This window comes from Fusarium phalaenopsidis (assembly GCF_050370095.1).
Source record: "Fusarium phalaenopsidis strain FUZ10S chromosome Unknown contig_32296, whole genome shotgun sequence".
NCBI lineage: Eukaryota > Fungi > Ascomycota > Sordariomycetes > Hypocreales > Nectriaceae > Fusarium > Fusarium phalaenopsidis.
Window position 1 is genome coordinate 1,192,160 of NW_028145408.1, and position 24,529 is coordinate 1,216,688.

The 24,529-nt window shown below is 54.3% G+C and overlaps 5 protein-coding genes across 5 annotated transcripts; 1 reads left to right on the forward strand and 4 right to left on the reverse strand.

Annotated features, from left to right (window-relative positions):
• Positions 1-190: 190 nt before the first annotated feature.
• LRP88_05964 (alpha/beta hydrolase) lies at positions 191-949 on the reverse strand (the record flags this gene model as incomplete). The annotated part of the gene is made up of 1 exon (XM_083242506.1): positions 191-949. The coding sequence occupies one exon, from the start codon at positions 947-949 to the stop codon at positions 191-193; it is 759 nt and encodes a 252-aa protein (XP_083101442.1).
• Positions 950-1,383: 434 nt separating this feature from the next.
• Positions 1,384-4,093, reverse strand: LRP88_05965 (Spc98 family-domain-containing protein; the record flags this gene model as incomplete). Its single annotated transcript, XM_083242507.1, has 2 exons — positions 1,384-3,969; positions 4,022-4,093. The coding sequence occupies 2 exons, from the start codon at positions 4,091-4,093 to the stop codon at positions 1,384-1,386; spliced, it is 2,658 nt and encodes an 885-aa protein (XP_083101443.1).
• Positions 4,094-4,529: 436 nt separating this feature from the next.
• Positions 4,530-5,878, forward strand: LRP88_05966 (glycolipid 2-alpha-mannosyltransferase-domain-containing protein; the record flags this gene model as incomplete). Its single annotated transcript, XM_083242508.1, has 4 exons — positions 4,530-4,677; positions 4,733-4,993; positions 5,049-5,667; positions 5,722-5,878. 4 exons carry the CDS (start codon positions 4,530-4,532, stop codon positions 5,876-5,878), a joined length of 1,185 nt encoding a protein of 394 aa, XP_083101444.1.
• A 307-nt stretch (positions 5,879-6,185) lies between these two features.
• Positions 6,186-7,427, reverse strand: LRP88_05967 (WD40-repeat-containing domain protein; the record flags this gene model as incomplete). Its single annotated transcript, XM_083242509.1, has 2 exons — positions 6,186-7,207; positions 7,382-7,427. The coding sequence occupies 2 exons, from the start codon at positions 7,425-7,427 to the stop codon at positions 6,186-6,188; spliced, it is 1,068 nt and encodes a 355-aa protein (XP_083101445.1).
• Positions 7,428-8,819: 1,392 nt separating this feature from the next.
• LRP88_05968 (uncharacterized protein) lies at positions 8,820-11,737 on the reverse strand (the record flags this gene model as incomplete). Its single annotated transcript, XM_083242510.1, has 2 exons — positions 8,820-10,578; positions 10,638-11,737. The coding sequence occupies 2 exons, from the start codon at positions 11,735-11,737 to the stop codon at positions 8,820-8,822; spliced, it is 2,859 nt and encodes a 952-aa protein (XP_083101446.1).
• Positions 11,738-24,529: the final 12,792 nt, after the last annotated feature.

The window sequence follows — 24,529 nt, forward strand, 5'->3', positions numbered from 1 at the left end:
TAAGCCTTCTCTTTTTCTTGTACTAAGATTGACATTGTGTTTAACATCGAATACTAAGCTCATTTTCGGCTTCAGAACTGACTCAACTAAGAGCATCTTGACCAGAAGAACGTTTTTATCTAGTCACATGTAGTGTTTAACATCCCGTATCCCCAGTTCATTATCCAGCTATAAGGCGAATGCCTGACCACTACCACCCGCCGCTCCTTAACCTATCCGCAAAGAATTGCATCAAAGGCAGCACCTCCTCTCTGTTGCTTGGCATAGCCACCTGGCGTCTCTTCCACTGTACAACCCTCACATCCTCAAACTCTCTCTTGACCGCGTCAACAGCGTCCTCCTCCAGTTGACACACCAACACGCTTGTCCGACTCTTCTCACGGCTGCTGATTGTAGGCACCATGGACTGTGGCAAAGGTCCACCGATAGAGACTACACCCTTAAAGTAAGATCCCTTCTTCTCGCCTTCGGTGATATCGGTCACCCGAGGTGGTTGTCTGAGAGAAGATGCCAGACCCAAGGCAAGAGAACCACCCTGACCAAATCCAAAGAAGATGATATCGCTCATCTCCCACCCACACTTTTCAATAAGCACCTCCCCGATCAACTTATCCATAATCGCCCTCCTCGCCCTCTCAAACCCAGGATCATCAGCAAGCTCCCCCGTGCCTGGATCCACAGCCAAGTCGTCGCCCCAGTGGAAGCCGGGCCTCTCAGACCCTAAAAGCGCAGCCGGGAGGACCTCTGTGCCGCGGACTGATATGGCGAGGACACCGGGGAGGTTGAGGTTGCGGGCGAACGAGGCAAAGGGGACGTCGTGGTCGCCGAGGCCGTGGAGGAGGATGAGGAAGGTTGTGGTGGACTCTGGCGGGGAGGGGAAGTGGAGGGTGTGTGGGAGGGAGGGGAAGAGGGGGGAGAAGTCAGCTTCTGTGGGGATACGGGGAGGCATTTTGTCGATTGTGATTTTGTGGGTTGAGTTTGAAGTTGTGATTGAGATGTGATGGTGATGTTGTTTTTGTGGTGTTGAAGATGATGATGTTAGAGTGGGGCTTGTTTGGGTTTGCTTGTACCTAGAGATTCCTCACAAGCGGCCACAAGCAATAGACAAAGTAGGCAGCTCAACATGCAATCGTTCATTCTTTCAGGAGTAGGAATCATAATAGATATATTTGACAATCATCTTTGAGAGGTCACTCGATAAAGTAAAACCCAGGCCAAGGCCAATGACGCTTCAGCTTGAGCAGCACATGGAACAATGGGCAGGCTCAGAAGGGCTTTTCAAGCAAGCATAATTCTAATGGCTTTGGAACCTTTCTTGGAACAAAAAGGCTGTAAACTCATTTATTGGTGGAGACATAAATCAGCTCAAGGGTATCATATTCATCACGAAAATCCCATCTTCTCCTCTCGACATCCCGTCTGCAGCATCTCAGCCAGAATATCCCACTTTGCAGACTGCACATCGCTCGTCGCCCTCGCCACGCTCCGCAACCCACCGCACACGAACCGCAAGTGCCTATCAAAGTCGGCCTTGATCTCCTTGAGCGCCGCCATGAAGGGCTTCCCCCGCCGAGGCCGTCCCCTTGGCTCGTCTAGGTCAGAGTCGCTGCTGTCGACGTATCTGGACTTTAGACCTGGAGTTCCTGGTGTGGGGGAGAGGTCTCTGGCTGAGAGCCGTGAGACGTGCTGCATTCTCTGTGCTTCTTTGGCTGCGTTGGCCGTCTGTGCTTGTTCTAGCTTGATGGCGAGGTCGAGCATGTCGAGGAAGCATTCTCGAATAGGGGTCAGCCTGCTCCCAAGACATGCCTCATCAACAACCTGCTTCATGAAAGCAGCATGTACGGCAATCATGGCGTCCACATCATGAGCGCCTCGCATCTCTTGTCTCATCTTTGCGCAGTTAGGCGCCAGCACCAGTGTCGCCAGATACGTCTGGAGAGTCGTGCAGAACCAGAGGAGATTGTTGCGCAACGAATAATAGAACGCCTCTTCATCCCAGTTCTCACCATCAGTCCAGTAACACTCGAGCAGCTTTCGCTTATGCAACACATACAGAGCCCTCTTCAGCTGCAGAAGCAGCGCAAAGATGGCGTCATAGTGCGAATTGCTATCTTCTGTCAAGATCATCCGGATCGGCCAGGCCAGTCGATAATTGACCCTGATGGTTGGCAACGCAGCTTTGACCGAGTTTCGGGCTGACAGAACCGGGATGCGTAATCCTCCAGGGGTCACATTCACAGATACTCTTGTCATATCAACGAGAGATGTAAACGCTTCCTGTGCCACACTTGTGAGACTGTAGCGATTGTGCCAGCCAGTATTCAAAGTGTCCAGCTTGTCAAAGAGGTGGCTTGTCCAATGCTCAGTCGCAGAACCGTCTGACATGAAGTAGAGGTGCTCCATCGCATCGAGGGCAGACCAGAGCCCACACTCTTCAAACAGAGCATTTCGAAGTGTTGTGGAAGTCGTGTTGTACTTGGTCTGTATCCATCCATCAAATGCCGCATCAAATAGTTCCGAAAATGGTGCCAGGTCAAGACCTTTGGGACACAGAGTCTCATAGTCCAACGGAGGTTCCTGTACAGTCCACTCTGAACTCGTCGATACCCAGCGGCCCAGCCGCTTCAGGATGACGATGTTCTTGCCAGCATTAAAGATCTTGGCAGCCGCTGGTTGAAGGAACTTGGGCGCATGTAGCTTCCTGTCCGCTGATCGACGGAGTCTGAACTGTTCTCGCCAGATCTTGCTCGGAGAAACTTGACTCGGTGCTTCTGACACAAAAAAGATCTTGTCTCCGGGAATGAGCTTGCCTTCTTCCATCCAGAGGCGAATCGGGCGGAGGTAGACATTGAAGCACTCGACAAAGATACGTGCCAGAAATTCGTAAATATCGATCTTTCCAGAAAGCTGTGCCATGCTGGCTTCGTCGAAGAGCAACTCTAGGTAGCGAAACGTACCCAAATTCGGCACATCCTGAATCTGAGCGATGATACTTGATAGCGAATACAACGGCTCAAGATCAGACACCAGATCCCTCTTAATCGCCAAAAGACTGACAATGACATCTTCCTTAGGAGCAACAAGTTTTGCTTCTATACTCGTCAACCTTCTGTCGAGGTCACGGAGTCTCATGGCCACTGTATCCTGGAAAACCTGCAGATGCGACGCACGCTGCGGCCGCTCAATGAAGCTGCGCAAAACGGCAAGCTGTCTTCCCGCCTCGGAAAAGTAACTGACCAGAGCCCGGTGAGTGTCCCAGACTAGATGCGCCATCTGGAACGCAGGGTTCGCGGTGCCGTTTTCTCCAAATAGCGTCGTGTCTAGACCTTGGAGCATGAACAAGACCTCTCGAGCAATGTGAAACTCTGTCACGGGGACTTTTCTCGCGTGGCCGTATGCGTCTGTCGGCTTCTCATGTCGCCATTCCTGAGCATCTCGTATCTGGTTGAGTTGGACAATGTCCTCGGAGTGGATGATGAGGTCTTCTGCTGTCCGACCGAGAATTTGCACCTCCGAGGGATCGGTGCTGACCTCGGACTCACTCTTGGAGTCGTCCTCGTATATCTCATCATCCGAACTGTCGCTGTATTTTATGGACTTCCATATGGCAGCATCCTTTTCCCAACCATCTTCCTTGGCGATGTCTTCCCAGCGCAGTTGAAGCCCCGCATCGTCCTCTCCTGTCTTGAGCAAGTCCAAGTCGCTCAGCTTAGAGTAATATGTCGGCTGATCCGAGAGTTCGAGTAGCAGGAATAGAATTTCGGGATGAAAGTTTGAGGGTGTTTCCAGGAGGGTTTCTCGTCTCTCATGGAGAGCGTCGGCAAGAGCCTCACGGCCATTGACGCGGAATCGCTCTTCTAGGCCATCGAGTTGGTGTTCGACTTCGAATTGGTTCGTCCGAAGATATTGGTTCGGTCGCAAGGTTCGTAGCGTTGCTTCACGTTGAGCTTTGAACCGTTCAAGGTTTGCCTATGCATAGTCATGAGCACGAGGGATCCATCAAAGGTCTGTTGAAACGTACCTCGGCAGATCGCAGAGTAATGGCCTCCACTAACTCTCCGGTGAGAGCACCCAGCCTCGCAGCAAAAGCCATTCTCGCCTATCATGTCTCACGCATGGTCAAATCGAAATGGCGAGGGTATCATGACAATGAAGCTATCTCGGGGTGGGGGATGGGGAAGCCAGTGTTGGCATGACATTGAAGCGCGTCTGTCGCGTCAAAGCGGCTCCACTAGCTTCCGCCGTTTCTGATTGGGCGATCTGGCGTGACATCAGCTTCAATTATTCGAAACCCCTTTCATCATCCCTTCAACTTTGTTTCTTGTTTACATTTTGCTGTCCAAACAAAAGTTAATTATCAAGGGCAATTCCCTAGCCGTATGCTATCTCTCTAGGGATCGTGCTGTTTGCTTGTCTTGTTCCTCATGGCTAGATAAACAGCTTCTCTTGTTCTTTTTGGTCGTCAGCTTGCTTGTAGCGAACCCCGGTATCCTCTCCCCCGACAGCGATTCCACTCCTTCGAGACGAAAATGACAGTTGCGCGGCCGGTGCGGGCGTTGATCGCCGTGGGAATTATTCTCTGGTGCTTCTTTTTGTTCCAAATATTTGCTCCCTCCTGGGGTTTGACAGGTCCTGGGGAGCGCTATTCAAACTTTGAACGGGATCCCAACCTTGATCGTAGGTCGCCGTCTTGAGCATACGTCACCAAATACTAACCTATCCTCTATCGCAGCCACCGATGAACCGGAAGGCGTACTACATCGAACGAGTCCGAGATATGCGCACGACGCAAAGAAGACGGAGCGCATCGACGCCACGCTGCTGGCGCTCGTCAGGAACGAGGAGGTGGACGCCATGGTGGGCTCGATGCGCGACCTCGAGCGCACATGGAACTCCAAGTTCAACTACCCGTGGACCTTTTTCAACGACAAGCCCTTTACCGAAGAGTTTAAGCGCAAGACGAGCGCCGCGACAAAGGCCAAGTGTAACTACGGTAGGCAGATGGACGATATCAAGGGAGGAATTCATGACTGATTGTTTGACTATAGAGCTTATCCCCGCCGAGCACTGGGACGCCCCATCTTGGATAGACAACCAGATCTTTGACGAGTCGGCCAAAATCCTCGAGAAGAACGGCGTGCAGTACGCCCGCAAGCTGTCGTACCACCAGATGTGCCGATGGAACAGCGGCCTCTTCTACAAGCACCCGGCCCTCAAAGACATACGCTACTACTGGCGCGTCGAGCCCAACGTTCACTTCTTCTGCGACGTCGACTACGACGTGTTCCGCTATATGCACGACCACAATAAGACGTACGGCTTCACCATCAACCTCTACGACGACCCCAAGACCCTGCCCTCTTTGTGGCCCGAGACTGTTAAGTTCCTCGCCGAGCACCCGGATTATATCCACGAGAACAGCGCCGTCAAGTGGGTTACAGACGACACTCGTAGGCCGTCGACGAACAAGAAGGCTCAGGGTTACTCGACTTGTCATTTCTGGAGCAACTTTGAGATTGCAGACATGGAGTTCTGGCGCAGCAAGCCCTATGAAGATTACTTTAACCACCTCGACCGTGCTGGTGGTTTCTTTTATGAGCGATGGGGTGATGCTCCTGTTCATAGCATTGCCCTGGGTCTGTTTGAGGACTCTAGCAAGATTCACTGGTTCGTACAAGAACAATCAGCACTATAACTTCATATGCTAACTACTACACCCAGGTTCCGAGACATTGGATATCAGCATATCCCCTTCTTCAACTGTCCCAACTCACCAAAGTGCAAGGGCTGCGTAACCGGCCGTCTCACCGACGGTGAAGCCTGGCTCCATCGCGAAGACTGCCGTCCCAACTGGTTCAAGTACGTTGGCATGGGCTGATGAGCCAACCTCTCGAAATTGTAAACTTGTACGAATCCACGTGGATATGATTTGGAAAAAGGGTTTTGGGATTTTTACGGTGTTTTAATCATTGTTGGCGCTGGCGGAGACGACTAAATGTCGAGCAATATTGTGTGGTGTACTTTTTTGACGATGGAGAGTCTTGTTCTTTCTTTGTATGAATTGGAGTATATGCCCCCTTGACGATGATGGAAACTTTAAGAATAGATGAAGCCACGTGTGATCAACCATGTTGAAGCTGAAAGTGAGATTCGTTGGTGATTATCCTCAGTGCCGTGATATATATCTATAACGCTCCAAATACCGTCACCACACCTGATGTTCCACCAACACAAAACTGGTCTCCCCAACCGTCCTCTCTCCACGCCATGCAACTGATGATATTGCTTCTCGCCTTTTCTTTCCCGTCTCTCCCTACAACCTTCTTCCTAGGCTCCATGCCCTCAGGTCCCCATGGTATCGTCACCTTGGCTGCCAACTTGCCTGTCAACAAGTCCCAGGCCCATATCCTCCCTTGCCCTTCGGGTGCAGGCTCGCCAGCCATGGCATCACCGACGACAACATACTTTTCCTTGTCGCCCAGAAGCGCCTGTAACCGCACATCCTCGTTCTTCCATCCAGGATCTGCATATGCCCGCAAGCAGGCGCCGTTATCGCGGTCCATGAGTCGCAACTTGTTATCAAGACTCCCAACTAGCATCGCCCGTCCGTCGCGTGTCAGACTGAGGCTCGTGACGGGTGCACCTATGACATCGGCGGTCACGCGACCCATGCGGATATCGTAACTACGAACCCTTCCATCAACACTCCCCACGACGACTTCGGGTCCGCGCACGACAAGAGAGGTCACGGCATCGCGCGCCTCTTCGAGCACCTGAATAGGCTTGAAGCTGTTGCTCTTTGTATCCCACAGTCGCACAGTGGTATCAAACCCACCACTCACGACGATAGAATCCCCATCGCCAGCAAAGCTCACACAGTTGACACGCGCAGAGTGCCCATTAACATTACCGCCAAACCTCCTCGTAGTAACGGCAGTAGACACGTCCCACAGAAAGACGGTGCGGTCACCACCAGCCGACACGAAGCGCTCATTGTCAGCAGCGACGGCAAGACTCAACACCTCGTAACCGTGAGCGGCATAGGTCTGGATGAGACGGCCCTGAGGCACGGCGGCTTTGCTGCGGCGATCCTCACCGGGGACGGCAGTGCTGGGGAATGGGTTGTAGAGGCGGATGGATCGGTCCGCGGAGCCGGTGAGGATGTATGTGCCCGGAGAGGCCGAGTATGCAAGAGCATGGACCGGCCCTTTTTCGAGAGAGTTCGTGTCAGCGCATGATAGAGTAGTAAGTAGGCAACCTTTTTTTTTTCACGATGGAGACGAGCGCCACACCGGAAGCTGAGGTGAGGGCCTTGGTGATGGCTCCCTCGTATGAAAGGGGCCGAGAGGGATGGGAGGGGAGGGGGTGTCGAACAACTCACCATTGGCGCCCAGCAGGTGAGCAGCAGGCTCAGCGGGAAAACCCATGTCGGTAGATGGCGCAGTCCATTATCCCAAACTCATGAAACTTCGATGTGATGTCGGGGAAAGCGCCCTTTTTTTCTAGCTGACGGCGGTCCAGACGATGTTGTCTTGTCTTTGTCTCACGCGCTTGTCAACCTGAAGCTTCCGAGGCAGAGCTTGTTCCATCGTATTTCCAAATCAGGCTAGCCGCATCTCATCTCCCACAAACACACCCCACCGTCACTCTAACAAAAACATGCGGCCCAGCCGTCTGACAACACAAACTGCAGTGTAACCACGGGCGGCAAATGGCACTTCAAAACTTAAAGGGTTTACAGCAAAGTTTGAAAAATAGAGAGGCATCAACGGTAGTGAGATTAAGGCGTTTCTTCCATGTTGGATTTCTGGGGGGCTAGATCAATGCCACTGGCACTAAACACCACCTGACGGATATCCGGTGGGGGATTCCCGAATAAACACGCAGTCTCACGTACACACACAGGGGAACCAACCAACAAGGACAACTTGGGAAAAGGCTCCTCGTCATCTCGAAAACACCAACCGCTACGTAAAATAGCTTCATCTCGTACCCAAGTCATGCGAGATCCATCTTGCCTCCGTCTCCCCGCTCCCCCCTCCCTCCTCCACCTCGGTTATCACAGCTCAGCTGCTGTCGCTGTCAGCTCCCCCCTCCGGCAATCCATATCCATCTCGTCCCATACCTACATACCCAGTCGGCATCGCCTACGACCCCAATCTTCAGTCCGTGCCCTGCCTCAAAGCTTCTAACCGACCCTCAGCTCCCTTCGAGCCTGCCATGCCCATGCCCCAGCACACTCACCCCGCCCTTCGGTGGCCTGAGAGAGGCGAACATGCTGCCCGGCAGTGTCATTCATTCAGCACAGTAGTCAACAGTCACATCAAGGGACACTCCATGTTTGTGTGTTCAAATCCAACAAATTGTCGGATACCAGTTGTATTTCCAACGAGCCTGGGTCAATCCCCAGATACCTTGATGTGCGGGACATCATGCCACATGAATCGTGTTCATGTCCCACAATCCTATCCTTGCTCTCAACCCAGCCGTGCCGAGCAACTCGGCCCATGGGGAAGACGCCAAATCCCTCTGCATATGTGCGAGGTGAGAGAATATGATACAATGAGAAGAGAAAAAACAACAGACACGACGTATTCTGCTTGGGAAAAGAGTACCAAAAAACATCAGGGGCTGCTTGCGAAAATCGCCCGCCCAGTATCAACCACGCCATAAACACCAATATGCTCCCTTTCCCATGCCAAAACTCCGTGCGTACAATGCCGCATAATGCAGAGATGATAAAACATAAATGGATATACCCGTCAAGTGTTGAAACAAACGACATCAGTGGATCGGCATGTACAATGCGTTCCGTCCTCTTATATAAGTGACGAATAGATGGTATCCATATCCTTGGGATATAGCTTTTCCATCGGGTTGTTGATTTGCCAGCGCAGGCTCTTGTCGTCTTCGCGTCCCTCAGCGCTGTATACGATGCGATAGCCTTCGATGGGGCTCGCAGGTTGGCTGCCTCGGTCTCGAATACGGTGCAGCATTCCAAGTCGTCCTTCGATCGCCTCCTGTGCACCCCTGACGTCGTCCCAAGTCGAGCACATGGCTTGAACAACCTCCTGAACCATGTGGACGTTCTCAATAATGTCGCCCAGGTGAGATAGGCGACCACTAGAGGTCAGCACGTCAACTGCCTCTGTCACCACCATGGCCATGACCGGAGCCGGTGCGCTGAGGACTTGCTGTCCCCCACGGTGGAGTCGCACAACAGCCTTGACCATGTCCAATACCTGTGTCGCGTGCTCGTAGCAAGTCTGCACGTGAAGGGAGGCCGTCTGTGGCGACGAACGTGCTGCAGCTACCGTATGGCGGCTGAGCTTGATCATGGCGTGGTTGTATAGGAGGTGCATGGTCAAGAACTGGCCAAGCTCTCCCGCCAGTGCTGCTGACTCAAGGTTTGAAGCCGTAAACAGCAGACGAGAAGGAAGCGCAGCACGCCAGTCATGAATCCTCTTCAGAATCCTCTGCGAAGACTCCAAATCCGATTCCATCAACGTAGTTCGTCGTGCCATCCTATAGATTCGGCACACATCATTCGACCACGTGTGCACCATCTCAACAAGATGCGCCGAGATTCCAAATTCCCGCTCATGGGTACTGGCGAGGTTCGAGACGTAGGGGTTAAACATTGGCGAGAAGCCTTCCACTTCTCGCTCAAAGCTGTGCGAGTCAGCAGGCAGGCGGGTGTAAATGTCTTCGGCATTGATCATTGCCAGACGGTCAGGGAAGTGTCCATCAAGTCGTTCAAGCATGAACAGAGACCAAAAAGTCCTTCTCCTGGCTTCGCAGTAGCCCGCCTTGCTCATCCCAAAGGGGAAAGTCAAGAGTCCAGCCTCCCTTGACTCTTCGAGCTCGACGTTGAGCTGGAGGCAGGCTGCTGTCGCAACAGCCGCCGAGATCATCTCGCTCGCCTCGGAAACGCGCGAGATGGAGAGGTAGTAAAGTGCGAGTAGAATCCTAGTCTGCACAAGCTGGAGGCAGCTGACCGTGGTCAACTTTTGAGCATAGTGAGCCACCGAGGCGTACTCATAGGCGATAGGCTTCGGGCCATTAGACAGAGCCACTCCGACTGCAAGAATGCTGTAGAGGAGCATCAAGTCCTCGGGAGACTTGCGGTGCCCCGGGTTCACAACCCATGTCTTGAAAACGTTCTCAGGGATGAATCGAACGATCATGGTGCTGTCGAGGTGAACGAAAAAGTGGGATATCACAGTACGGATAGACTGGGGGTCCGAGAGAGAAGGGTCGGTGCACCAAGCTCGGTTGAGAACCTCTTCGGAGATCCTAGGCAGCTCGACGGGAAGTCGATGAATGGGAAACTGAGGCCTCGGAGGCTCGACAGGCGCCATCGAGGGAGCTGGTTCGCCGGTTGTAACATAGCTGTCGTATCCCACCCGAAGACGCTTGTGGGAGCCAACATCTGGTGACGGGGGTCGCATGGTGGTTCGTGGTGACACAGGGGAGCTTTCCTCGCTCTCGTTCTGTCTGGACGGTCCGCCCAGCTTGCGAAGGTCGTCTAGCTCGGCAGGGGGGGTTGAAGGAGATGTATTGTGGCCTCCCCGAGGTCTGAGAAATCGTTAGCAAGTCGGGACCTGCAGAGGCGGTTCCCACCCAATGTTACTTACGCATTCTTAAACTTGCACACCCGACCAAACTTCTCGCACTGAACACAGCGGGGGTAATCCGGGTCACACTTGATCTTCTTCTCGCGGCATGTCACACAAGCAATCGCCAGTCGCTTCCGAGGCTTACCAGCCTTGGTCACACCCCAGTGGGCGTTGACTGCTTCGCCATCGATCACCGTCTTGCAGTGACTGCCATCGTCATAGAAGTAACACATTCCCTCGCCAGGCACCTCCGCGGCCCGCACAAATCGAGGCAAGAAGTGAGTGCCAGTCCAGATCTTGGGACCCAGCCCATCCTTAGAGGGAACACCCTCGGTCGCCGTGGTGCTCGGTGTTGGCGGGGGGTTCGGTGCCCCTTGGGGAGATCTTTGGTCGTTATAGCTCGGCACAACACGGTCCTTGGGTCCTGGAAAGTGGAGACGGAACTGGTCCTGGGGTGATCGAAAGGAACCATCCCGAGATCCTAATGAATACTCATGCCGGCTGGTCTCGTGCTGCATCGACCACTTTCCAAGCCCCTCAGCGCGCGAATCTGGGCGAGGGTGCTCGCCATCGCGAAACCTAGGCGATCCTGAGCCGGAGTATGATCGCGAAAGCGCATGAAGTGGCTGGCGGTCGGCATCGAATTTGCTGTCGTAAGTGCTGCGAGGTTGTGATATGGGAGGAGAGAGAGTCGGCGGGAAGTAGGATGTCGGATGTTGCCTGTCGCCTGAGGGAACTCGAGGACGATCCAGGGGAGAAGTGGCAGGGAAAGAGCTGGTGCGGTCCGAGAGAGGCGAGTGCATCGGCCGGTTAGGAGCTGTCGGCGGACCGAAGAGGCTACTTAATGAAGGAAGTTGTTGTTGTCGGGGAGCTGTTTGAGAGGCGGACTCTGGCCGGTTCTGCTCTCCATCCATCTTCTGATCCGCAGGCATATTGTTTGTCAAAGGCTTCTCATAGCTATTCATAGAAGGGGATGTAGGCGCAGGCGAGATCCAGGGTCGGTCCGCAGATGATGACGAGTTGGACGAGTAAGACGAGGCGTCTGGACTCACCAAGTCTGGCGGGGTGTTGGGGAGAACCAAGTGAGGACGAGAATCTAGAGCAGGTAGGACACCCATTGAGAGAGCTACTCGATGTGGCTCGAGTTGCAGCAAGGGGGCATAACTGAAGTTGGAAAATAATGGTCGTGGACGAGAAGAGCTGAGGTCAACACAAGCCAACAACGCCTGGTGGGGGAGGGGAGCAGATATCTATGCCCTCGGATACAACTATCGCACCAGCGGCGCGGCTCTCTTGGGGGCAAGGATGCCAAGACAGGCCACAACAGAGGCGCGGCGGTGCCCTAATACGGATAGTCGAAAACCAGGAACAAGCTGGTCCAAGAAGAAGGGGAGGGGATGGACGGATGAGGTGCCAATCTTAACACGACCCAAACTGTCGGGAAGGTTGGGCGTGACAGTTCAAGACTAGGGTGATGAATGAGGAAGGACCACGGTAGTCGAGTGACTTACAAACCGAATCGGGATCCAAGACACAAGCGCGCAGAAGGGGGGAAGTGAGAGAAGGGGGAGTATGAAGAGAGCAGGACGGCCAACAAGTGATATACTCGGTAGCCCAGGACAGCACGGCGATGGTCAACAGCCGCTCGTTAACACCGAGCGCCTCAGCGTGGGAGAGGCGTGGACTCACTCGCCCAGCGTGGCCTTGGCTCATTAGATTTGCGAGACGACGGACCAAACGAGCGGCCAACGGAGCCGTGCTGTGCCAGTGCCAGTGGCCCGCCACGCGAAATGCGAGTCCCGGGCGCCTCTCTGGAGTGGTGCCGTCACCCACACGTGTGGTGCGGTGAACATCTGTGGCCTTATTTGCATGGAACAGGATGGGCCCGGGCTGGATGACTTGCGGATACTAGTGCAGGCGTCGAGCGATCCCAAGTCGCTGGACATCGGCACCAACGGCATTGCGGGTACAAGATGGCGTGGGTGCCAACCCAACGGCTCTCTCTTTCCAAGACGGTCCAACACTGCTGGTTGATGGTGATCCTGTCTGCAGGCTCTGGAAGCACGCAGGGATGAGGGATGGATTGCCGGGGGCCGGGGGACGGGGCCGGGTGGGCGTGTGTTCTGCATAGGGGCGTGTGTGGCTGAGATGTCTTGACGGCTCATGGCTCCTCCCCACGGCGACCCAGGCGCCGGCGTTACGGCAAGCGGCCGGCGGGTGGTGGGCGGATGAGCACCAGAAGCCGCGCGAGCATGCCCAAGGACGGGCGTGTGGAGGGCCAAGAGGACCCAGCGCAGAGGCTCCTCCTGAAGTGACAAGAGTCAGGTAGCCTACCCAGGGGTGGCGCCTTGCGTCAGCCAGATCCCTGATCCAGATTAGGGGACGGGAAGCCGAAGCCAGCATATCCAGTCCAGGCGAGCAATGCCACGGAACGACTGGACGGTATCCGTGCGAGGGACAACGGGCTGCCGTCCAGGGCCTCAACACCTTCCTCCCTGGGCCGCCGGTACTGGAACTAACGAGTAAAATCCGACTAGCAGGGCTCGAATATTCCGAGCCCATCTGGAAAAGAACCGAGACTCGACTCCAAAACAAAGGCCTTTTGTGAGAACGTGCGCTCCGCCATTAACCGCAGGTAAACGCTCGAAACATTCATCGACAGACAACCCAGCACCATCACAGACCGAGAGCCGATGACGTGAGTGCGAAGCAGGTCAAGATGGTATTGGCCTCTTGGGGCTGGCGCGGCGCGAACCATGGTCAAAGACAATTGCTCTTGGCAACGTGATGGCGACGACACAGGCGTCTCAGTCCTGGGTCACACTCCACAAAGGGACGAGTCCCAATGGCTGGGAGCCTGTGGCGCTGCCGGTAGAAGAACTGAGGGATGGGCACCAGAACGACACCACATGCCTTCTGTATAGTAAGCCAACTGCCTTGCCAATGCTATGCTTGATGAAACCACGCGCGCCATGCATGTGCCGGCAGGCAATGGTGGATCAGGATGCCTGGGCAGAGTGCCATCAAGCGAGTGCGGAAGTCAGCGCGGGGTCTGAATGTCTCCGCGACAAGAGAGTCATGAATGAGTCCAACGCGCGAGAGCATCTTGATGAAACCTGTGCTATACAGAACAGTAGCCTATATAGGTTGGTCTTGGCGCATGGACTGATCACATCTGGCAGGAGAGTAGGTAGCCACGGGCGAGCGCCGGCGGAAAGACTCGAAGACCGAGCTAAACCAAGCATCCAGCACTCAGCACCAACACCACGATATGAATGGTGTCGGTAGGAGGCAGCCTAACATGCCCGGAGAGGCACTGGGACGGACCATGACGGGCGGGCCCATGGCGGACGGCAGAGGTGTCGCAGGGCCAACAGGCCTTATCCCAAGAGATCCCTGCCGTCAGGGGCCAGGGCTGCGCTAGAGGAGACGGGGTCGGTAGGTCTCCCAGTCCCCTGGATTCGCTCAAAGTCACTGCGGGACCATCATCAGCTCAGAGCGGGCCTGATCAGCGAACAGACGAAGACGCACTGGCCCTCTGAGGCTTTGCTCGTCAACTCAAGACGGGCGATCTCGTTCTCGAACCAATCGCGGCTGGTTGAGGCAGCTCCGTCTGGCCTGACTGGCTGGCTTGCCCTTTCACCTGCAGATTGGGGTAAGACGCTAGAAGCCTGGCACGAAGCATCGGACCCCAATGTCCCCTGGCTCAAGCACAGATGCTCTCGTTGTCGTGAACTCTGAACTGGTGATGACGCTCAAGGGATAGACAGATAAGAGCGCCCAAGTGCGGGATTACCGAGCAGTGGTGCCATATTCATGTGGGCTGCGGGATGATGCAGCGCCTCAAGGCCCAGTGCTCCAGCTGCTGTTGGCAGTTGATGGAGATTTGCCCTCAGTTCAGGTGGGACGCTCTTTTTACCCGTATCATTGATGCGCTCCGTATCGTATCGTCTCAAGAGCGGGGGTCGTGGGCAGGTACATATTAAGTGCAACGGACTTTGTTTTCGACACCGTTTCCGACCTGAAGACGAGGCTCCGCATGTTTACATCCCTGAGGTTATATCTGGCTCGTGTTCGATATAGCCTGAGCTGGAGGGGTGATCTACTTCGTCAACGGCACTCGTGGGGCGATGCGCGCTTGAAATGCCCGGTCATGAAACTAGTCAAGGCGTCAGTGTAGACGGCGGGTATTGTCCGCTCAAAGGCTATTCTGCCATGATAATAACAATCCGCTGCGCAGTATTGTGATCATTAAGGCGATGCCATCTGGCCCCTTCAACCAATATCCGATGGTATGCACCGGTCGAGAGGCAAGGCCCTGCGACAACAGGAACCCCTCACGGCTTTTGAGCATCCCAAATTTGGCGGGCTGCATAAGACTACCATGTTGGAAAACGGTGAACTGGATTTGGGGTAACCAGGGCGGTGATTTGATGATGCAAGGATCTCTCAAGTGCTTTGGCTCGAGAGGCCGCCTTGACCAACATGTCATTGCCGTCTCCTGCCCTCGTAAATTATGCACTGAGGAGCGGCTGAAGATGAACAGGCTCAACTGTTGCAGGCATCCATGTTATGTTATGCGTGCACACCCTCGACGGCGGTTGTCGCTGGCGGCTGCCAAAGCGCATGTCGATCCTCGAGGCGGGACGATAGACTTTCGACCATCTTGCAGAGAGGTGCTGTGGTTCCATCGAGCGCCGTGGGGAGAATTGCTTTTCACGCAGTGCCGGCCGTGACCCTTGATCGTTAGTCCCCGGACCCACGCTTATGACGTCTTGGCTGGGTGCGGCACATGTCTCTCAAAGAGGAATGGCGCGCCCTCATCGTCACTCTCCGTCACGGCAGTCGTACGATCTTTAGCCGCTAATGTCGACCGGTGCCTCGTCGTCTGGTCGTCATTCCAGAAGCGGAGACGAGGCTCGGGAGGCGCCCATCATGGTGTCAAGTGTCAGAGACCAGCAACCAGGTGAGAGCGTTTCTTTATTCTTTAACCTTGAGAAACTTTGTAGGAGGCGTCAAGTGCCGTGGCCTCCCTCGTTGGCCGCTCATCATGATATTTTGGTCGTCACTGCCTGTGTAAGCTGCTGGACGACGCCCTCGAGGAATGAAAGGTCAGCTACCAACCGGACGGAATCCTCCCCGTCGGAGCCCCCCTTGCGATAATAGACGCATGGAAATCATTTCGGCCCCCTGCTTTTCTTCGTCCGCACGCACTGCTACGTCAGCATCGTTCGAAAGAAGTGCGCGGTTGACAGCTTTCGATGGAGAAGTTGTTGTCTTGGGTAAGTGCGCGCCACCAACATACAGTCACTGCGGAGCCGTTGCTATGATGGATGCTAGACGATGGAGGATGAGGCCAGGACAAGTAATTAGCTGAGGAAGGTCCGGCGTCGTCCTTCCTGCACCTTCCTGTCGTACCCTGACAGCGGATTTTGCTTCCGCACTCCGTGCTTGCGTACCTGCCTCACCAGGTACAGGCGCGCTCTGGATTGGACCAATCACGCCTACCTTGCCTGGAAATGGCAACTCACTGGCTCACCTGGGTTATTGCAGGTCGCAAAAATAGGTACCAACCTGGCAGGTAGTCGGATCAACCGTCAGCCGTGGCACCTGCCAAACTGTTTAATCGACAGCACGTGCCACAAACTGCCGGATATTCAAGGTTGACAGAAGTGCCTCGCATCAGATCTCCATCACAAAGGACGACAGCAGCAATCCGTCGGCATTACATTACGCGAGGCATTGGCGACCTCGTGCTGAAAGAGGCCAAGACTTTTGCAGGCGTCTACCCTTGAGATCGTGGACACTTCACCGAGAACCATTTTGCCATGTGAGGGGCCAAGCGAGCCTGCCCCAGGCCTGCTGAAGAAAGTCGCCAATATTCAAACAATACCTCAGACGATGCATGTCATCTGAATCATCACTTCGTCCCTTTGACGACATGACTTTGTTCTCGGACATCGACATGCGGGCAGCAACAAGCTTGTGCGACAAGCAAAATCGCGCCTCGTGGCGCCTCGCCTCCACATTCGACAAGCAATGGCTGTGTAATTGCCACGCTCATGGTTGGTCCATCTCAACCTCTGTGGACACATTCCCAGCTCGGATGCTGGTTTCGCGAGGTGACCAGTCACTGCATGGACAGGGATATGCTAAGATCGAATTTTAGATTTGGAACACGGACATGATGAGCTGATGTCCCGGGTCACCGTCAGCCTCCACACCACAAGCAACTCTGCCATGCACGACAGGACGACTTCCTGGCGCCCGTTGGCGTCGAGACCGCTGACAGGTGGCTGATTAAAGCACAGGGCACGGTGAACGGCAACCTTTCTCTTGATGACCTCGGTAATCTGCCCGTGCCAAAGACATGTCGAACCATCTCAGTCACTAGCGAATACCAGTGGCTGATACGCATTGTCAGATCACCCTTCCCTTCAAATGGTCACATCTCTTCTGCTTTCTTTAAGGCTTCTACCCCGGATCCACAGTCACGTCGCCGCGGTGCGGATCTGGCATGGTGCTTCTTTGTCGACTTCCAAATCCAGCTTCATCTCCGATCCTGGTTTTGGGGCACTAACAGCCTGGGCACTTGTCGCTCGGCCGAGTTCCCCAGATGTTAATTCGCTCTCCTCCTGTCTTCTCGCATCGCGCGCCCGTCCAAGATGCTGTAACGTTGACGCCCAGGCTGAACAAGTGGTTTCAGCTCCCGGCAGCATGGCATTCTGTGGTAAAGATCAACAGTCGGACCAGATCAGCCCACAAGGAATGTTTCCTCGGTTCAAAAACCACCCGGCCGTCAATCGGGAAAGGTTGGTTGGAAACAGACTCCTCACCACCACCGCCACAACCATGGGACATGGAGTCTTGGCTCTCCTGAGATGCCGATGATGGTGCTGGCCCTGCAGTTTATGGGCCTATGAGGGGTTTAATTGCTACCGCCCCCTTTTAATCCAAGTGCCGCATGTATTCGTCTGTCTCGTGCGCCATGCTCACCTTGGGTCAGGCTGCACAGACGCTCAAGTCGTTCAGCTGCAACATCACCCTTTGGTCATCGCGCTCTTATGGGAATTCCACTCATGGTTGAGAACACGACACCACCATTTGACTTACACCGAGCATCGCCCATGGTACCAGCTCGGGTAACTGCCGCTAAGAGGGATGCCAAGCTAATGCCGGGATGTTCGGACCAAGTTGTAACGTGGATACCAGGGTCCAAAGAGCGCGGACGCTTCTTCAGACATGCACCCTGGCGTGGTTGCAGAAGCCTGCCACGCAGTGACCACACTCTCCCCACACCGTTGAGCTCCCTCGGTCCCGACGGGAGCGAGAACCTGCCTTGACTCGGTGTCTGCGAAGCCATGCCAATCACACCTCGACAACCATCCGCTAACGTCGCCAGAGAGTCAGCTCAGACGAGCCTGGAAAGGAAGAATTAATGCAATTCACATTGAAGAACGCGGCTCGATGGTTTGATATGAGACTTGACGGAGATGCATATTGTTATATCGACATCCTCTACTGGTCACTTATCATCAATCGGAGATCTTATTTCCTGACGACAGACTCATCAATTGCGCCGTCACCTCTTCACAACATCCCTTTCGTCATACCGCTTAGCAGCATCTCCTTGACAACCGTTGGTCTGCTCGCTGCAAATGTGAATGACGGTCCTCCATGGCAATCAAACTCTCGTATGAAAGCGGTTTTAGTGAGCGGATCGACACTCTCGACAACATTATGGATACAGGTTCGGTATTGCGTTCCGTCTAGCCAGCTGGCTGGGTGTTGACACTCCTGTACACCTCACCCCATGGCATCAGGACATCCAAGCGCAGTTTAGCACTCTCACTTGTCTCGAAGGCCACTAGTTTGTCGGGATCGTGTGGAAATGTGGCACCAGGCAGTCGCAAGGAAAAGCCGACTTGAGAAGGTGGGCTTGTGCTGTGGCTGAGCGCTGACATCATGATCAATCAGACACGAAGGATTTCGGCCTCGCTTCTTTGTTCGAATCAGAGCGTTGGAATCGGTCGTATCCACGTTTAGGTCGACAATTAAGGTCCCATTCCGAAGCAGAAGAATGCCGAATTCGCTGTCCGTAATTACAACACGGTGGCAGTACTATGGCCAAGGCACGCATCAACACACAGATTGAGTGAGAATATTGTTCATGTCGAATCGACAATGCGCTCGCGCAGCCCTCGCACTGCGATCCAAGCTCGAGACTTGTTGCGGGCACTCGCTAGAAAATACTATGTCTGGACTAGATCCCTAAACTAAGCCGGCAATTGCTGGGTAGTGCGGACCTGGAAATAGACGGACCTGCCGCGGGCGGCAAACGTCGATCTTTGGACCAGGCGCTAGAGCATTTTAACCCGGACTCAACCCTCCGTCAGAGATCACTCAGCAAGGGCATCATGACGAGGCCATGCCGCTCTACAAAGCGATAAGGAGCGATGACGCAGTCTCGGGCCCGTTTCAGAAAGTGATTCGAGATAGCTCCTGGGTCGGTGACAAGATGATCACTATCGTGGCATCATGAAATTACCGAGCATGTGGGCAACCGTCTCCGCGACGTCGCACAACAGCCGGCACAACGGTCTATCGTAGTACCGAGTGCGGATCCCCATGTGCCAGCCGCCGTCCCCCTCAAGCGCGCAGGCCAGTGTCTTTCTAGATTGGTCGATTGGTCGCCGGGCGGGTTTCATTGCAATTAGCGGGAGCGCGCTAGGGCTTAACCTTCTGATGACTCGCCAATAGCCGCAAGCCTTCTAGACGGATTTCCTATTCGGGCAAGACACAGGGAAGCCAGTCCAAAGTTTCGGAGCCTTTTATATCACTCCACCAAGGCTGGAGGGTCGGAAGGACATACGTCGCAAAGGAGTATCTTCCGGCAATCTTGGTTGGCAAGTCCCGTGGGCGAGTTCATGTAAGCAAGCAAGGGGTAAAGCAAGGCAGCGCTGCTTGGGGGAAAGAGGGATTCCATCATGGTTTTGCAGCCCACCCCCACTGGCGGTACCTCTCGGTGTTGCGTTGTATCTTCAGGGCTTCCCTGAAGAGTCCGGGGCTTACCAGGGTTCCTTGGCGATACAACCCTCCCAACCGCTTTCTTCTTCATGCCCGGCTGGTCAGCCTGGTCCCTGCAGAAGAATCCCGTCTGCCGTGTGCGGCATGCCAGCGGAAGACACAATGCCGCAGTGCCCGCAGCCAGGGCAGACCAACAACCGTCTTGACACAGCATTCCAACAAGTCCCGTCATGCCACCCTCCCACGGTGGGAGGATCTCAGGGTCTCGAGATGTCGGGATCAGGGCGATAACAGGATACATGGGCAACTCGGTTCGACTCTTTGACCAACAAGGCTCTCCACTTTGGTTTCCTCAAGCGGGCGTGGGCATGCTGAGTTCAACTCCGAAAACCCGATATTGGACAGTGCGCCCACGTGCCGAGAACCCTTCTCGAAGGATTGCCCAGGAGGCTCAATGAGCCTTGTCAAAGCGTCGGCCCAGTTCGGTGATGATGGAAAATCACCCTGCCCTGCCTTGCCCTGCCCTGCGTAGGACGTGGGTGCAATCCACGTTTAGAGTGCGGCACGGGCTTGGCGAGTCGAAACGAGAGACAAAAGGGGGGATCCTGAGAGCGTATCGAGGCGTATCGAGTCTCGGCCGGAAACAAATCATCTTGTCTACCGAACTGTTATCCCAATACAGGTGATTGCCCTAGAACAGGGCTCATCATGACAGCTCTCGACCCATCAACACCCGCCCGCCTCCAGGGGTATGGTGGGTACAGGGACGGAGTTGGGGTCATGAATTGACATCAGCAGCTCGGTCGCTGATTGAAGGGTAAACTGTCGAGCCGGCTCTCCGCCTCATCTTTCGACGCCATGAGCCTAATGGTCTAATCGTGAGGGGAAAAGACAGGGAATGGTCAGGTTGCACCACCGAACATACCGACGCTTGTTGGTACCAGGTGTCTCCAGTTGTCTTCCCTTCCAAGCGGGCCCAGAGCGAGCTTGGGGGTCCGTGAGACCGATGATTGTGTGTACCTATTGCCGGGTGGGCGACAGGGGTATCGGAGCTTACAAGGCGTGGCGTCTCAGCCAGCGAATGCGGCATTCGCTCGTCGACGCGAAGTTCGCGACAGGCCACACCATGCCGCTTTGGGGCAGCCCCTCGTACTGGGCCAGCTTGGGGTCGACTACGACACGGTACTTGTCTAATGCAACATTCCTCGAAATAGCATCCCCGAAACAGAGAGATGGGGACCTTCTTGATTCAAGCCTCGAGGTTTGCCCACGATGATGCCCGAGCATCTGGTCTTGACTGTCTGACAGGTTTGGCCGTGCATACCCGCACAGCTGTTCCTCTAGTGAGGGGATGACAGACGGACGGCATGGGTAATCATGTTACCAACCAACGACCTGCCGGATGCGAAAGTTCCGCTGCCATCTCGACCAACAACTAACTGTGTCGGGCTCGGATACATTACTGCAACGGACAGCTTGTATCCGTACTTGGATCCGTTGTCGATGGAGATACATCCGTTGATCGACGGCTGTGCCACTTCTGATCCTGTCATATCCCCAGCCGCAGCCCTGGATCATGTGCTTGGAGTTACAAGATCCCAGTCGCAACGGTGCCCTATGTGGGCAAGGCAAGGCCTGAGTGAGCCTGGAGGATTGACAGGACTGACCTGAAGAACCGACAACGCCCCATGCCATGCCCCGCGCGCATGCGAACATGTGAAAGGGCCAGTCAGTTTTGTACTCCTTTCTAGATCATTTGTGACAGCCTCAGACCTGGCGCCGGCTCAACCACCCGATCTGGATCCCGATACAAAAGCAACAAGCGACAAGTACCGGCATCCACATGCAGAGATGCCGCCACGGCGTCGAGAGACGACCCCCCAGGGATCCTTCCAGGAGGTGAGCATCTCGCCTCGATCGAATTGCTTGCTTTTTGGTCGAGGAAGCCTACCACTACTACATCCTACTACAACGTAGCACGGGGAGGGCCTGGAACATGCATTGTAGCGATGTTGGAGGTGCTGCTCGGCGAAATGTCGACTAGAGTGCCTGCTAAGTCGGTTTGGCAGGTCACTATCGTATGCACAACCCAACTTTCTGCCTCTTCAGCCTCTGGACCTGGCCAGCTGGCGCAGGTGAGATGCAATATCACACTGACGCGGCCGAGAATCACGCCGTCGAGTGCTGCTTATCCGACCCACCATCGAGTCCGTCTCTGCTGCTCGGCACAACAGGATTTCAGCTCAGGGGGTTGAGCAGGGAGAAACTTGGTCAACGACCACAATGGACCTCTTCCTGGGTTGGAAGTTGGGTGTTGTGGTTGATTTCTTTCCAATATCGGTGGGGAGTGCATTGAGATCAGCACACGCAACGGTTCTACCAAGAGTCTTGACGTCGCCGAGGCTCCCGTTCGGGCCGTACGGGTCGTGTTCCGCCTGAACCCTGCAATGCGCGCGGCTGCCCTGTCCTGTCCTGTCCTGTGGGCAATCTCTGCACAGTACAGTGCAAAAGAATGTGTCGGACCCAACTAAACGGCCGAGTCTACGGGCATTCGTTGCAGAAGTAAAACGGTTGCATGACACATCTTTTGGGAAACGGCCGAGATTCTCGACGGTGGCAATTCTCTAATGCCTGCTGCAGGGGGAGATCGGTGGCGTCGCCGCAAACTTTTTTTTCTTTTTCTTCTCACCTTCTCCCCTGGTTAGGTAGTCTTGGACAAGCCATGACTTGTACTGTCAACTTGATGTTTATGGGTCAGGAAAAGTAACGTGGGTTGATGCTACCAAGCCGGTCACAGTACGGATACCACAATGACAATACAACTGGTCAGCAAGCAGGGAGGAGTCAGAAGCCGCGTGTTGTTGATACCCATGCTTCAGGGTAACTCGATCACTAATCAATCAATCCATCATGACATGGATGGTATGGAGTGCGAGTGGGAGAGGTTGTCCCCTGACGGGACGAGTACCCGTCGGGTCTTTGGCCGCTCTGACTGTGACGATGGGTCGGGTCTGGTCTCTTCACTTTGCCTCACGCTGAGACAGAATCCCCTACGATTCTTGGCATCCGATGCTGACGTTAACTGGTTGCGGTACGCCCACGCTTGGTTGGGGTCATGCCCACTCCTTATCTCCCACCCGGTAAATCTTTTCCGCCGATTGACAGCCAGCCTAACGCCAGCCTTGGGAGACACAAGAGTCGAGTCAGGTAATTTGCCCTGCTCGGTGGACTTTGTGGCTCCTCCGAGGCACTTAATTGGCCATCCCGCAGTTAAAGATCTGAACAGGGGGTGCTCATTAGCCCACGGTGGCTGAGGTGGTCGAGATTTGACGGATCCTTGCCTCTTGGGTAAATTTATTCGGCAGTCGAGCAATCTCGACCCGCTGACAGCCCGTCCCGTACCTTACGGATACCTCGACTGTGACCTCCCGCACACAGACAAGTCGTCATCGTTTGCGTTGGTTCGACGGCGTACGAGGGCAGCTCCACTGGGATTCCCGACACCAAGCCCTTTGGCGAACTCATGCCGAAAGTCTCACCTTATTGCTATGGGGGTGCGATCCATCCTAGGCTCGGCTCATAGTCGCGGCTGCCGGGGGCAAAGGAATGAGGAATGAATGGGATGCGGCGCCGCGCGAAACTGATGACCCGAATGATACATTGCGATGTGACGGCAGCGAAGTCCGAGGTTGAGGTGCCGGAGTTCAACTCTGAAAGCCGGTCGAGATACCCTAGACAAACCCGTCTCGAGATTTTCCCCATGTGCCGAGCGAGCAGCCCTGCCCCGGTGGCTGTTTACCTTTGGGTGCCAATATTGGACCCTGATATTGGAGGAAGCGAATTGACAGCAGCATAGCTATACTACAGGTGAGTATAGGTTAAGCCTGCAGCCCGGGAGTTGCTTGACTTTAATGCAAGGATTTGTTTCCCCGTCTGGTTTCAATCTTTCATGCTTGGACTATGTTCATTTTACTTGGCATGTCTGGATTTAAAACAACCATGCTCCGGATATACAGATCGGGCGAGCATTGTTCGATATGGCCAGGAGGTGTTGCTAATCGTCAAGGATAGCATATCTGAGAGTCGTCAGATCATGCACACAACAGATATCTATTATAGAGTAAAGCACAAACCGTGAATTATGGAGACTTACACTACCCAGAACTCTTTTATATTGCAGTGTTTAAATAGAGCTGGACATTGGCTGGGCCTTGACGAAAAAAATGATGCAACGGCAGGAAGGGATACTCGACTTTTACGAAGCACGGATACTGGAGTTTACAATGCAACTCGAGATTAGAGAATTCAGTATTATCACCATAGAAGAACTAGTAGTGCCCATAAGTCACTCGCAGCTTAATACTGCTTATATGTCGTCCTGGCCTGATGTGACATATGCCTGGTAGTGTCAGCAACTCAGGGGAAACCACCTCGTTCACATGGTTGATCGCCAAACCCTAAAGCAGAACGCGCAGTTTAAGACTAGAAACCAGAGAATGAATAAAACTCCGCGTGATCATAGCATACCTGGCAGTTGGACGCATAATGTTGCCCTGACCGAAACCTGGAGGAGGATGTCGACTTGCATCACGAGTTCGAAACTTGCACCCCCAAGAAAACAGTCCATGCCACCGTTGCGATGCGTATTTGAACAGACTCACCTGGAATTGTTGATGAGGATATATGTGTAGCAGAAGAGATAGGTGACAGTCTGCGCTGGGCAACTTTCACTAACCCGTCTGTCAACCTCTCAATTCTCCCTAGACGTAGAGCAAGGGGGAGACTTAAAACGACAAACGCATATCGCTTGCTACACAATATTGCCGCCTCCATTTAAACATTTCGGGCACATCAACGCTTGGCATTGACACCTGTTCGCATCC